At 37.2% G+C, this 14,221-nt stretch overlaps 1 protein-coding gene across 11 annotated transcripts in view; it reads right to left on the bottom strand.

Annotated features, from left to right (window-relative positions):
• Nucleotides 1–14,221, bottom strand: part of CASK (calcium/calmodulin dependent serine protein kinase) — a 201,447-nt gene that overhangs the window by 46,816 nt on the left and 140,410 nt on the right. For all 11 annotated transcript variants that reach the window (XM_027635964.1, XM_027635988.1, XM_027635954.1 and 8 more), the window contains one exon: nt 11,658–11,779. In XM_027635964.1, coding sequence (XP_027491765.1) covers nt 11,658–11,779 — 122 coding nt within the window. The remainder of the gene's footprint in view (nt 1–11,657; nt 11,780–14,221) is intronic.

Genomic DNA, 14,221 nt, shown 5'->3' with positions numbered 1-14,221 from the left:
GAAGAGAATACCCACAACCTGTAAAGCAGTGCTGCTATCAGTTCCCCAGCTTTTGCAGAGAGAGACTTTTTGTGTTCTGCCTGTATAAAGGGAACTCGTTTCTGCTGATATTTAAAGCAGACAGACCAAAGCCTAATCCACAATCAGGCAGGCGAGACAAAACAACAAACTCCTCTTCTGACTAGTTTTTCAGATGTGCAGAAATTCTTTTTTAACCATTTCCTGCAAGAGGAGTCAGAATACTGTCCGAACACAACTCCCATTCAATGTCCCACTGAAAAATGTAGATATGTCACAAGTAGCAGAAATTTAGCCTCACTGCCTCATTTAGTCTTGAATGTGGTCCAAGTGAGACCACACAATGAAATCAGTAAGTATTCTACCTATCCAAAATCTGGAAGTTTCTGTGAGGCAAATCAGAAACTTGTTAAAACAAGACCTACTGAACTGCTAGAGTGAAACCACCTACCATCTTTCAACACAAACACACATTTTGTGGGATTCAGTTGCAATTCAGACAGATACTGGGTTGCCAACCTTACATATTAAATTCCCAAACTGAAACAGCTAAAAGTAATCATTAAAATATGTCCTTATATATTTTTTTGCTTTCTGAACAATTTAACCACATGCAACACAGTGATATTAGAGGGCTGCTTTTCATCACTTTTAGGTTTTTGTACCATCTAAAAAATTCTCATGTGGGGGTGCTGCCTCTTGCACAGAAACATTTACTAACAAAGAGGCTTGCTGTTACTTCCGACAGCTCCCTATCCTGGTTCTCCATTTACCCCTGAGATTTCATGTATTGCAGGTCTGAAAGAAATCCATGATCCACTGAATGAAATAATATTCACAAGCAGTAAAGTCAAAGAAGGGCTAAAATTAAAGAGCCAATTAGATAATTGGTAGACCACTTCATTCTTTCTTCTGCCAGTTCTGTTTCACATCTCCTTTTCCATGCAGAACATTGTAACATTCCCATGAGTGCCTCCTTCCTTGGGATTCTAAGCTCTCAAAGAAACACATCCCTGAAACTATCAATTCCTACTGGAAAACACACTGAATAACAAGGTCACAGTCACCAGAGGCTTTATCTTCAACTTTGTTTAAAGACAGTTTGCTCTTTTAAACCCTCTGTTTTTCACTGCTAAGGATTGTGCCTGAAGCTCTCTGGTGCCACTTCAGCATCTGAGACCTAACATTTACTTCCCAGCGTAATTCCACAGCACAGGTTACAGTCCCATCCCATATCCAAGTCCAAGGCATATTCAAGACTCTACTTTGTACTTCTATAGCATTACAGGTTACAGCCCTCCACAGCTTCAAACCTTCTCCTGTGTGACACACAAGTTGCAGAATAGGAGCACGATCAACCTTTGCATTCCAGCATCTTAGTAAAACACAAATGGTCAAGGTTCATTCTGCTGAGGATGAACATAACTTAAAAGACAGAAGGTGAGAGATACGGTATCTGTTTAATTAAGGTGGAAACATGAAATGATTTTAGGTTTCCTTTCAGAGGGAAAGCACGTGCCCCCAACTCCTGAGAAGTGCACAGCCAAAGGACTGTGCAGCATTTCCTTTGTAGTAATCCAATGGGTAAAAAAGAATCCAGAAAGCATTTTTATTGCCTTCACAGGGTCTGTCTATTAGTTACAATTTGGTTACATGACAGCTGGAAGGAAAGGCCACAGGCCTTCACCGGTGTCAGCAACAGGGAAAGATGTCCTGTGGCATTACGTGCACTATCACTCAATATTTTATTATCTAAATTTTGCATTGACATATTTTGTATGCTTGGAAACACCAGGGGAACTAGAAGGTTAAGGTATAGAACACGGAGAAGATTTTCCATTCTGTTACATAGCTAAATGTTGTATCTAAACCTTAAAAAGTGAAAACGTGTCCAAGTTAAATTATCTCAAAAGGTTCCAATGCTGCAGTGAACCTGCAGGCAGTGCTGAACTGTGGGGAAATCACACAAAGCTCAATCTGAAACTAGGACTACACAAATCTGTGCAGCTCCACACACTGAACCCACTGTGCTGATGTACATGGGCGTGGCCATTTTTAAACTGTTATTTCTTATTTTGCTAGTTTGGATAGGTAGCAATTTTAGCATTTAATGATAAAGTAAATATTTCTACTTATGCATATTATTTGGTTTTTTACAGTCTTCATAGAACATTAAATATTTTTACAGTTTGTTCTAAATCAATCTTTGATCTAATTTTATTTTTTGAAACTGATATAGTTTAAAGTAGATTCAAGGACACATTTATGCTTATACTAGTTCAGACCCCATGGTCAAGTGTCAAGAGGTTCAGTAACATCTGATTTATATATTCTATTTCTTTGCAAGGGGCTAAGTTTTTACTTCCAGTGTACGTGAACTACAAACAAATTGTAGAATGTATTGTAGAATGTATTTCTTTCTAGCAGAAACTATCAAGTGCTATGCACTTACTCTGTAAAATCACAGCCTTAGCACTTCAGAGGTAAAAGATCTGAGGAAAGGACTATGTTTTTACAAAATGAACTACAGGGTATGTGCATTTTCACCCCCACAACTGTCATTTAAAATTGTGCCTCTTGATTTGCTTCACATTTACCAAGAAGGTTTCAATTAACCAATTTATTTATTTCAACTTGTCTCACAGAAGTATTGATAATGAAGTTATGCTACTCCTCAAAATCACACAAGACATTTTTTCATTCTATTTAATTTCAGGTAGCCCTAAGTGCTTCATTCATGTCCAGACTCCAGTGTCTGACAGGATTACGTTTCACTATCAACTAGGACTCTACCCTAGTAATTTGTCTCATATCTTAGGAAAATCCCATATTAATTTTCATCATGAAGACTTTACTGACTGCAGAAGCTGCAGTTCTCAACAAGTGACAGCAGATACTAAAGACATGCCAGGCCCATGTAAACACAGCGTGCCAAAGTGGGAGAGGCTGCAGTTTAGCAAAATGCCAGATCATAAGTGATACACGTAGTAAAACGTATGTTCTCTCAAATTGTAAAGTGTGGTAAGAAAAGCCCACGATAATCTTAAACACACTTCAAAGTTACAAAACAAAAATTATTTAGATTTCAGTAGATTGAATATGATGTTTTCCTACCTCCTCAAAGGAGGTTAGACCTCTTCAACTTCTGTTGCCATGAGCTGACTGCAGATACCCAGGGTATCCTCCAGTCCTCCACTACACTACACACAAGACATCCTCAGTTTTTTTTTTTTTTTTTTTGGGTCTCAACTCAATTCCTGTATCATAAATCAGATTTTAATCTGTTCACATTGCAAATGTTTTAACTTCTTCTGCAAAGATGAAATACATAAAACTAGGATGGAATAAAGGTACTGCTTTGCAAATGGCAGTGCCAAGAAAACTAGCACAGCATTTGGAAAACCAATACAGTGAAGTTCAAAGATCCCAATAAAAACCCCCCTCACTCTTGTTCTGGAATGTCCTAGAAGAACTGTTGTGAAAGATGGGTTTACACCATTATTTCACAAGGTACTTTAACAGATTAATAATTTCAAGGACACAAAAATCCTATTATCTTACTTTTCTGCATCTTCATTTTATCTAATAGAAGCTGATCTTAAAAAAATCAAGGCAAAACAGCTTTTAAAGTTGACACCAAGCAGCTGATCAGACAAAAGTAAATAAAAAAGACATTGAGATGCTGGAGAGTGTCTAGAGAAGGGCAACAAAGCTGGTGAAGAGTCTGTGAGGAGCAGCTGAGGGAGCTGGGGGTGTTCAGCCAGGAGAAAAGGAGACTCAGGGTGGACGTTATTGCTCTCTACAACAACCTGAAAGGAGGTTGTGACCAGGTGGGGGTTGGTTTCTTCCCCCAGGTAAGAAGCAGTAGGACAAGAGGAAACGACCTCAGGTTGCACGAGGGGAGGTTTCAACTGGATATCAGGAAAAATTTCTTCACTTAAAGGGTTGTCAAAAGCACTGGAACAGGTTGCCTGGGGAAGTGGTGGAGTCACCAGCCCTGGAGGTATTTAAAAGATGTGTAGATGTGGCACTTGGGAATGTGGTCTAGTGATGGACTTGGCAGTGCTGCGTTAATGGCTGGACTTGATGATTTTAAAGGTCTTTTCCAACTTAAATGATTCAATAACCACCAGGGAAAACCAAGCCCTCAATACAGAAAGGCTTTAAAAAGTGTTCCATGGACAACACCTTGATACACCCCACAGAATAAACTCTGCTCACATCTTCCCCCCCTCCTCATTTCCAGAACGGACTAATGACCAACAGCAGGAACTGCAGACTCAGGTTAGGCCTACATGGGCTTCATTTCCAGTTCAGTCAGTTGAATTAACTCTTCATGGTTAGTTCATCACCCTGAAGAAAAGTATGCTAATGATCATGGACCTCACTTCAGGGGGATAAAGAATCCTTAAAACTAGTTAAATCCACAATGATTACAGTAGGTTGGTGAAGAACACAGCTTCTCACCTGCTTTATGATACGGAGCATACCTTGCACCAGGAGGTGATAATGCTGGCGTTAACAACCCTTTTTGTTTCTCCTTATTCATGTAAATTTTTTGCAATGATATACTGAGAATAAAAATGCACTGCAATGAGATCACTAGTACCTAGAAGAGCCAACATGCACCAGCCAAGTACTTGAAGAACTGGAAGCAGGAGGCAGCAAGGCCTGACTGACTTCAAAGGCAGAAGCAGAGCTTACTGGGCTGTAAGTATATTGCCTTTGGGTTTTTTAATGTAAAATAAGTGTAGACTGAAGAAAGCTCCCAGCACTAACAAAGCTGAAGTACTATTCAAGATTTGTGGACTGTATCACAGGTGCTGTAGCATTTCTTTATTTTTGTAATTTCTCAGAGTTAAGTCCCAAGCTCCTGGAGAAATAATAAATCTGAAAATCTGAAGCTTTATAAGGAAAAAAACCCCAACCAAACACGACACGTAGCCCTCAGAGTTAAAAAGGAACTGAATCTAACCTGAACTACACATAACATAATAATAAGTGAAGAAAATGCAGAAAGTCGAATATGAAAATGATCTTTTTTCTCTCAAGACAGTATCAGTGAGGTTAATTAAATGTTCTACAAGTAGCAAGAGTACAATTTTAGTGTTCTTTGACATATCGCCCCCTCCATAACTTAAAAATACACTGTAATCATGGGAATTTTTAATTCCACATACAAAAAAGAGTCTAGGGATTTATGCTTTTGGAGAAAGATGTGTTGCTGCACACAGACAAGCACAGACACAATGACACACCATCTACACAGGGAAGATGACATTAGGCCAAGAGGAATGGGCTAAGTAGTGCAATTCCCATCTAAAGCACACACTTTATTAAGCTGAATTTCACTTGATGATTCACCACACCAGTATGAAGCTTATAAATACTCAAAATGACAGAACATTAGGTAAAAAGAAAACAGGTTAAGTGTAGCAAAGTAACTATCACACTGTCATGCAAACTCACACAGAATTTTGCATTGTTGGAAAGCGGCGGATAAATAAATATCTGAAAAATTATTCTCAATCAATATGAAAGTTACTGTTGGCTCTTATTTGTATTAATCTTGGGTTTAAGAGACCAACTCATCTATTACTATTATATATTATAAAAGTATAGAACAACAATGCTTTCTGCTCAGAAGATAAAATATAAGGCAAATCCCCTGTATAAATTTGCATGGCAGAGAAACAGGAAGAACAAGGAAACACCGAGATGATGCTGACTGGCACAGTGATCTACCTACCTACCCAGTAACACAGAAGACGAAAAGCAGAGATATGGAGTTGAAAATGGAAGGTATTTTAGAGAATGATTATGAAATAATGCAGAAGAAATTCTAGAATAGCCTCTGCTTTCAGTGTTCTTTCATACAGAGCTTCTAAAGAAGTTACCTTTCAGAGTACAAATGGACTGTGTGGTGATGATGATCCAGCCCACCTGCTGAAGGAATTCTTCAAACACTTCTCCCTAAGGCTTGGCCACTGTTCCTTCTGTACTACTTGGGAAAGGAGTTTCCACTGCACAGTGGGACAGTCCCTCCCACTCCCTGGGGCTGTGCTGCCTCTGCTGGACTGGGATAAGAGCCAGACTTGACTCCCCAAATAGCAAGGTGCTTTTCTGCCAACACAGTTTCCTTTTCTTTTTTTTTTAACAAGTATTTTCCATTTGCTTTTGTCTTACAAACATATAAAATAAAGGATAATTAAAAATACAAAAAGGTGTTTTAAAAATTATAGAGAATTCACTCAAGCATAACGTTCTGAGGGAGTTTAAGCAAGATGTGTAACATGTAACACACTTTCTGATCTGCTTTTGCAAAAGAAAAGCATTCATGATTCACTAAAACGTGTTCCCCTTATAAGTTTTAGCATAATCAGTATTCAAGAGAGTAAGGACCAATGTGGATCCAAAAAACCTTGAACCACACTATATGATTCACATAGAAAGTCATCCTTATTCAAATCAAAATATAGTGAAATTAGATGATTGATGAAAATACTTAAACTTTTTATACAGAGCTGCTGTTTTTATTTTATTTTCTGTATAATATGATAGATATTCCATCAGTCTGCTCATGATTTATAGCAAAAGAAATGAAGAAGAAAATGAAAGCATCCTGAAAATAAAAAACAAAATGTTTTTTGCTTTGTGTTTTCTTTATTTTTTTTATTCCAAAGTATATAATAAAGTTGTTAAAATAATACACCTTGCTCAGAAAAGAGCAAATCATGGAAAGATACATGAAGAGTTTAAAGCATTTTCAAACAGAGAACTTTAGTATCGGCAATGGCTGGATGCTGCTGAATAACTGCAACTTTTACAAAAGACATTCAAATTTACTGTGCCAACATCCAGCATCGAGAGGATAAACAGAGCAAACCAAAATAAATCCAGCAGAAAGCTTCAGCCAACCATGTAAGAAGCTAAACTGAGGTTCCAATAACATTCATTCTAGCAAAAGAGAAAATATGTTTCCTTAAAAGTCTGGACTTCAGGACCAAATCTGTTTGGGTGACTGACTTCAAAAGAAATCCTAAGGAAACTCTGAAGTGTGCACAGATGCATGTTCCTTTGAAACATTACCACTAGCAACAAGGGATAACACACATAAAAAATGAGATTCTCTTGAAAAATCAGTATGCCTTAAGTATATGCACTGAGAATATAAATTAAACTCAAAATAAAAGAAGTGGCTGCACATATAGATATGACACAAATGGCTACTCCAAATTTTGTTTAACCTTATTTATTTAAAACCATACGTGTGTAATGTGTTAAGCCAGTAAAAGGTAAAATAAACTTCCTTAAAAGCTCATAACCCTTCTATCACAGATACACTTGCAGAAATAACAACACCTACCTTAACGATTCCATCTATGTAACAAACTTCTTAAATTAACAGCCAAAAGATACCAGCCTAGAGAACTATCTGCCTGAGGACAGACAGATGCAGACAAAGCCAGTAGCACAGAGAGGCCCCAGTCACACAAAAGCTGATATTGTTCTCCTGCTGAGCAAAAATCTCCCTTGTAAATCGAACGACATCTGCATTCAGAATCACCCTCAGAAAGCATCCCTGGAGAGGAGACCAAACTGCTTGACTCAACAGGAGAATGATTTCTCTTGACTCCTTCAATGTAGGCAGCTGCATGAAACAGCAGCTTCTGGTTTTGCATTTTAGCAAACCCTCCTTCCTTTGATGCATAGATAGAGATGAAACAACGTGTGAAGATCTCCCTCATTAGGCACAGCCTTGAAGTCTGCTATACTTTTCAAAACAAATAATCATTAAAATCTTTTGTCATGATACAGAAAAACAAATGCCTCTAAAATTAGTAACCTCTTCACATTTCTTTCCAACTTCTTTATCAGTACTGCTGACATAAGTCAGCAATGTCTCCCCATGATCTCTTTCATGACAGTCAATAAAAAAATAATTTAATTCAAGCATTTGATAAGGTTTCTAAAAAATCTGTCAGGGGTAATAAAAAAACTGCTTCACTACTTAAATTTAACTCTGTTTTTCCATAAAGTTATTTATATACTTTACTACATTCTTTATCATCTAAATTGGATACAAGAATGAAATAGCCTATAAATAAAGCTTTACATAGTCATAAACCCAGTTTTAAGTCACATACAGGAATGTCCTACATCATTCACCAAAATTTTGATCATCACATTTCTGACAGAAGTAAAAAAAAATAAAACCCACCCCAAATTAGTCTTCTATTTTACAAGAAAGACCAATTACTAAACAATAAAATTTTAAGATAGTATTTCTAAACCGTTGTTTCTAGAAGGGCCTTTACTCTCCTCATTAAACAAAATTAAGTTTTTAATAATGAATTGTGTAACTTCTGTGCACAAATAAACCACTCGAAACAATAGCAGGATTCTGTAAAATGAAGAAAAAGACACACAATGAAACTATTCAATAAGCCTACATCAGGATATGCTGCTGTATTGCAGGATTTGGCCCAGAGTGAATATAAACTACTTTCTAAGTAGCTGGCATCTTTTTTCCCCTTGTTTTGAACAGCCTTGGTACTCAAGTAAACCGGAAGAGAGTCTTAAGACAGCAATCACAACAGACATACAGAAATGAATCAAAGAAAAACAATCGATGGGATGATGCCTTCTATGGCCTTCAGAGGTGCCTGTCCTCATAACACCTAAGTTAATGAATTACTGAGAAAGAAGACTGTTATTTTGTGATCTGAAAAAAACCCAACACGTGGGTAAACCTGCACCCTTAACACAAAGATTGCCCTTTCTCATTTAGCCTTCAGAAAAAGTGTTAGTTCAGAAGCAAAATAAGGTATTTCAGCAGCAGGCATGATCTACCCTCATGTGCCTAATCTAAAAATAAGGAGCACTCCTGAGAATGAGCAGGAACATGAGAACAAATTTAACTGTGGAAAACAGCCACGGAACAGGAACAGTAGTTTAATGCCAAGTGACAGCCACAACTTCACAATAGATTAGAGAATCCCTACTTAGTGGAATATAATGCTTCCCAGGTTACTTGGTCTGGTGGCTTCAGTAGCCCCAAATACTCTGAGAGGAATAAAGAGTTTTCTTGACAGAACTTCATCAAAGTACAGTTGATGAATTTTTCACAGATATGAGAGAGAAACTGGAATAGTATCAATTAATAAACAGAAACCAATCTCCCACATTCAAGTTACGGACATGAAGAAGCTACCCTTCCAAATAACACTGTCTGTAATTTGCTTCAGTCTTTCAAATATGTATTGCATGACACTCAAACCTTTTATAATTTAATTTCCTACTATTCTAATTGAAGTATCTTTGCAAAGATTCTATCATCCCCCCTCAACATAGCATAATAAAACAAAAATGCTTTTTGATAGCATTTTATTCTCACAGATAAGTTATTATAATGGGCAATGAAATGCATCCCTGTCTGTGTAAGAGAACGATCACGACAAAGAATGGGAAAACTGAACAAATTCATTGCAGTTTTTTCTTGTTTAAAAAGCTACAACACACCATTACAGAAATAACAGGTCATGGATGAAGTACTATAAACCAGACTGGTACTGTCAAGGATAGAAAAAAGTAAAAGCATTGCAGAAGCATGAGTTAATGTCTGGTAGACCTGTCATACAGCAAAATACTTAAACCAAGGCCATGTGGTTTACAAAGCCAAAGAAGTTATATGATAACATAATAATGGTTAATAAATATCTAAAACCTTTCTGCATGAGTGACAGAAGTGTTTTAGTACTTATTACACTCATGTTATCCTACTTCTGTCCAGATTTTTTTATTTCTTGTTCATAGTGCCTGATCACCTTTCTATACTGCAATCTGCAATATAAAAACAGTAATTTAAGCATCTGGAATGCAAGTTAGATGACTTTACACTGGGGAAAAAAAGATTCATACTTAAATGCAAATTGCAAGATGAGTTGTTGGAGACAATTCAGGAAAGTCATGAGCTCCTAGTCCCCTCTTCCTGTATGCTTCATGTAATTTTATCCAATGACTGTTCAATGTAAAATGCATAAACAGTTATCAAGAACAAAGATTAGAACTGTAGAGAGTTTGCCAGAGCAACGCCCTCATCACTTAACAGCTAACTAACTATCTCTGCTTCCCCAAGTCACACGAGCAGCTGTGGTGAGGGGAAGCTTTACCAGCAGACTTGTGTTCCCAGGCAGGCCAGTTCAGAATCCAGCAGCTGGGCCTGCTTCCAGAAGGAAGTATGTGTGGATCTGAATCCTTTAAACTTGAAGAATGCACAGAATTGAAGTGACCCACTATTCATTAATGAAATTGTAAGAAGTGCACAAATCATCTACCACATTTTAAAGAGTTTGGACACCAAAGGACCTATGGTACCATTTATATTCAGATCATACCCCTGCAAAGCTGCATAGAGGAATTAAAGCATTCAATGATTTTTCAGAATCATCTACCTGCAGATCAGAGAGCTGGAATGACTCCTGCTCCTGCGAGTCTTCCACAGGGTAAAAACTACAGACACCGTGTTAGATTTGTGATATTCACTAAGGTACCCAAGCCATTCAGTTTAAGACATGGTAATAAAATGGTCACCATCCACATGGGCATTTTGGTTTGATTCAGGAGTAAATTTCTGAAATTAATCTGATTATGCCCACCTACCACATTCTTTGTTTTTCACCACAGAGTGTTACCATACCATATCTACTCTCAAACAATACTAACATAGATGCTGTTCACCTACCAGTCCACAGGACTGCAGTATAGCTAGAATAAAGTAAAAGCTCTTAAGATACCCAAAGTCAACAACTGCTTTATTCTACAAATCTGTTACTGTTGTGTTGCAGTACTTGCTAATGTGGACACAGCCTATGTCTCTGTGGATTTGGGTCCATCCTGAGTTTTTTTGCAGTGCATTGTGTAGATTGCTTTAGAAAAAGTTGGTCATGTCCGACAGTAAGTCCTCTATCTTCAACATCCCATATATCCCAGAAAAAACATTAGAGAAAGATTCTTCTGCTACTTTTGGACCTTTATTTTAAACTCCAATACTGTGTAGATACAGAAATCACTGACAGCATGATGTGGTTTTGAATTTGTTCTTCAGTGAGGGTTTTGGCACCGCTGTCTTATGGAGTAACAGCTCTTGTGAACCACAGAATAATAGAGATTTAAATGACTGAGCCTACTGTCTTCAAGTGTAGGAGAGAAATGAGCATACCCAGGTGCTTCACATAAAAAATGTCATACTTTTAAGAATATCCCTAAAACTGGTCTCAGATTAGTATATTAATTAAAATTAATTAAAATGAATCTGTATAAAGTTGCAATTCACCTTTAAAATAAAAACAAAAATCCAGTCCTTATCAAAAGAAAAAAAGCTATTCTAATGAAGTGTTTTAAAGCAGATCCAATAACTCAAATCAAGTCATTAACCACTCACATATTCTAAAATATTCTGTGTGCACAGTCCTAAAATGTATTTTTGAGTAAAGTGCTAGTTGATTGTTGCATTCTACACCTAAATAAATTGATTTTGGTATGAAACAAAGAAAATATAATATACTTGGATTAAAACAAAATACTATCCAACGAACAAGAGGTACAGGAACACAAATTGTTTATCAAAGAAAACTTACATCTAGTAGTGTGTGAAGATGCTGATCCTGGAATACACTGTGAAGAAAATCTAAGTCTTTTTCACTGCAGTCTGTAAGTGCATGAATTTCTTCCAGGCTGTCCAGCACCTGTGAGACTGCTCCTATGGGGCAATAAACAGGGAAAAAAAAGAGAATAAAAAATCAATAAAGCAAAGGCTCATGGTAAACTGAACTTTGGAAGAGGAAACTTTCACTTCATCTGGTACAACCGGAACAGGAACTTAAAAAAGTTGGAGTTTTTACAGGAAAAACTCACTGAATAAACTTTACATATATCAACAGTGCCCATATGTAGTGTAATTACACATAAGAAATGGTTTAACAGGAGAAAGTTTAAAACTTGATTTTATTAAGCTTAGCTTTGTTCTATTTTAGCCTGTTTTCCAATGATGCCTTATGACGTGACTTGGATTATGGGCCTGTTCTCACCATTCTTTCCCCAACCTTTCTTTCTTCCCTTTTTGAACTGCTGGCCAATTTCAAATACATATTGTAAAATTTTGAAACATCAGTAAAAATGATTTTGAAAAAAAAATTTTGAAAGAACCAATGTTTTCACGAATTCTTTTAAAATCAGCATCTGGATAGAGGAGGGAAGAGAAAGACCTGCCTGTATCTTCCAGAGGACAAAAAAGGGCTGTACCATGAGCTCTGGGTTTTGTTCCATTTGTTCTGCTGTCCTGGTTATCTCAGACCCAGTTACAGCACTTGCTGCTTTTTGACCAGTGCATTGTTTTGGGTCTTAGGAAAATGGTGATGATTTTTATACGGCATGGGGGTGAAAAGAGAAGCAAGAGCTATGGAGACAAAAAAGGACAAATGGGAGGCTTTATGGAAGGTGGAAGTCCATGAGGAAAGTTGAACTCACAGCAGGGGAGGATACAGAAACACAACACAAATCCATAGTAAATCAGCCCATAGTGGTTCTGTGTAAAACAATTTGTTTTAAAAATCAGGTATCAGTGGTGGCTGCCACCTGTGTCCATTACCAGAATGCCAACTCTGACTTATCTAAACACCCACAGACCACGCCTTCAGTTTTTCCACAGTGGTACAAGCATCTGAAAAAAGGATAGCACATCCAGTCTGCGAACCATGCCGGTGTCTGACATGCTGAATGCTTTTCCATAAATTCTCAATTCGGGATACAGAATTCTACATATTCATTACTTCACTAATTTCTCACCAATATTCTTATTCTGTTTACTTATTTGTTTGCCTGTTTCCTTTTAACAAGGTAAATAATATTTAAAAATTGCTGTATTTGTTAAAATTCCATCCTCCACTGTATGAACAATTCTTACAAGCCTTCCTTAACTCAAACTCTTATGTATTGTACTTTAAGAATGTAACAAACCCCAAAAAAACCAATGTCCTCTTAATCGCACAAGGAAAAAAGTTAAATTAACTTATTTATCTGAAAACCTTGAAAAAATGGAATAAACATAACAAAATACACAAAACCCTACTGTACTAGACTTGCAACTCTCATGGCGTAGAAGGATGAGTAAGTGGCAAATCTAGAAATGGTTCCATCACATTTAGTACAAATCTCAACCTGGGATTCTCCTGACAATTCCCTGTACACCAAGGTTTGAGAACCACAGTACTCCTCTCACTCACAACCCACGGCTCAGGACCAATAAGACTTCTTAATTCTCCCCCTTTAAGTGTGTCTGACTACTTATATCCAATTGATGAACTAATTTATGTTCCTTTTAAAAAACTGTGGCTGTCAGCAAATAAAATTAATGGTTTGACTTATAGTAGTTGCTGTGCATGAGGTTGGGTGTGCTGAAAAAGAGAAAAACCTGCCTCCTGTTTGGTAAGTGAAAAATCCTGCTCAGCTGAAAGGAACCTCCCATATTCCTCTTCCAGAGACACAGCAGGAAACCTGAGAAAATATAGGGACTGGGAATCTGCTGGTAAGAGGATGGAGAGATCACAGCTCAGCCTCAAAGGCAAGGAATAAAAACATTACCTAGGGATCCTCTACATTTTCAGAATGTCAGTTTAAGGCTCATGAATTTAGAGATCTCCAAGCCTGAAGCAAAGTGTTTGACTCTCCAGAATGCTGTTGGCAGAAGGAAATTTTTTTGAATTCTCTTTTATTTCTACTTTTGTCATGCTCAGAGTTTAAATTATTTCATTTTCTAGCAAAACTTTCCTTTCTGGGTTCAAAGCCCTGCCTGTGTACTTGGAGTATTTAAGGAAAAACTCAAGAGAAGATTCACTTCAGAGGCTTGGATATCTTAAGAGTCTCTAATACTGTACAGTGTTGCTCATAACCACTAAAACTTGAGCCAAACCCAGAACCAATGAGAAGTGTGTTCGAAGTTGTCTGCAGAGCTGTACTGGTGTGAAACACCAAATGCTCTGGACTATCCCATTATTTATTTGACAGCGTTATTTCGCAAATTTTATTTTGTGGAATACTTTGAGGGCTTTGAAATAGAAATAAGAGTTATGATTTTTTTAATATTTGCATCTCAACAACCTCTTCAATATTTGGGAATTCCAAAACATTAAGCTTTGATCATTAG

Source organism: Corapipo altera, unplaced genomic scaffold (genome assembly GCF_003945725.1).
Source record: "Corapipo altera isolate COAL_440 unplaced genomic scaffold, ASM394572v1 0, whole genome shotgun sequence".
NCBI lineage: Eukaryota > Metazoa > Chordata > Aves > Passeriformes > Pipridae > Corapipo > Corapipo altera.
Note: the sequence above shows the minus strand (reverse complement) of the source record. Positions and strands in the feature narration are given on the sequence as shown.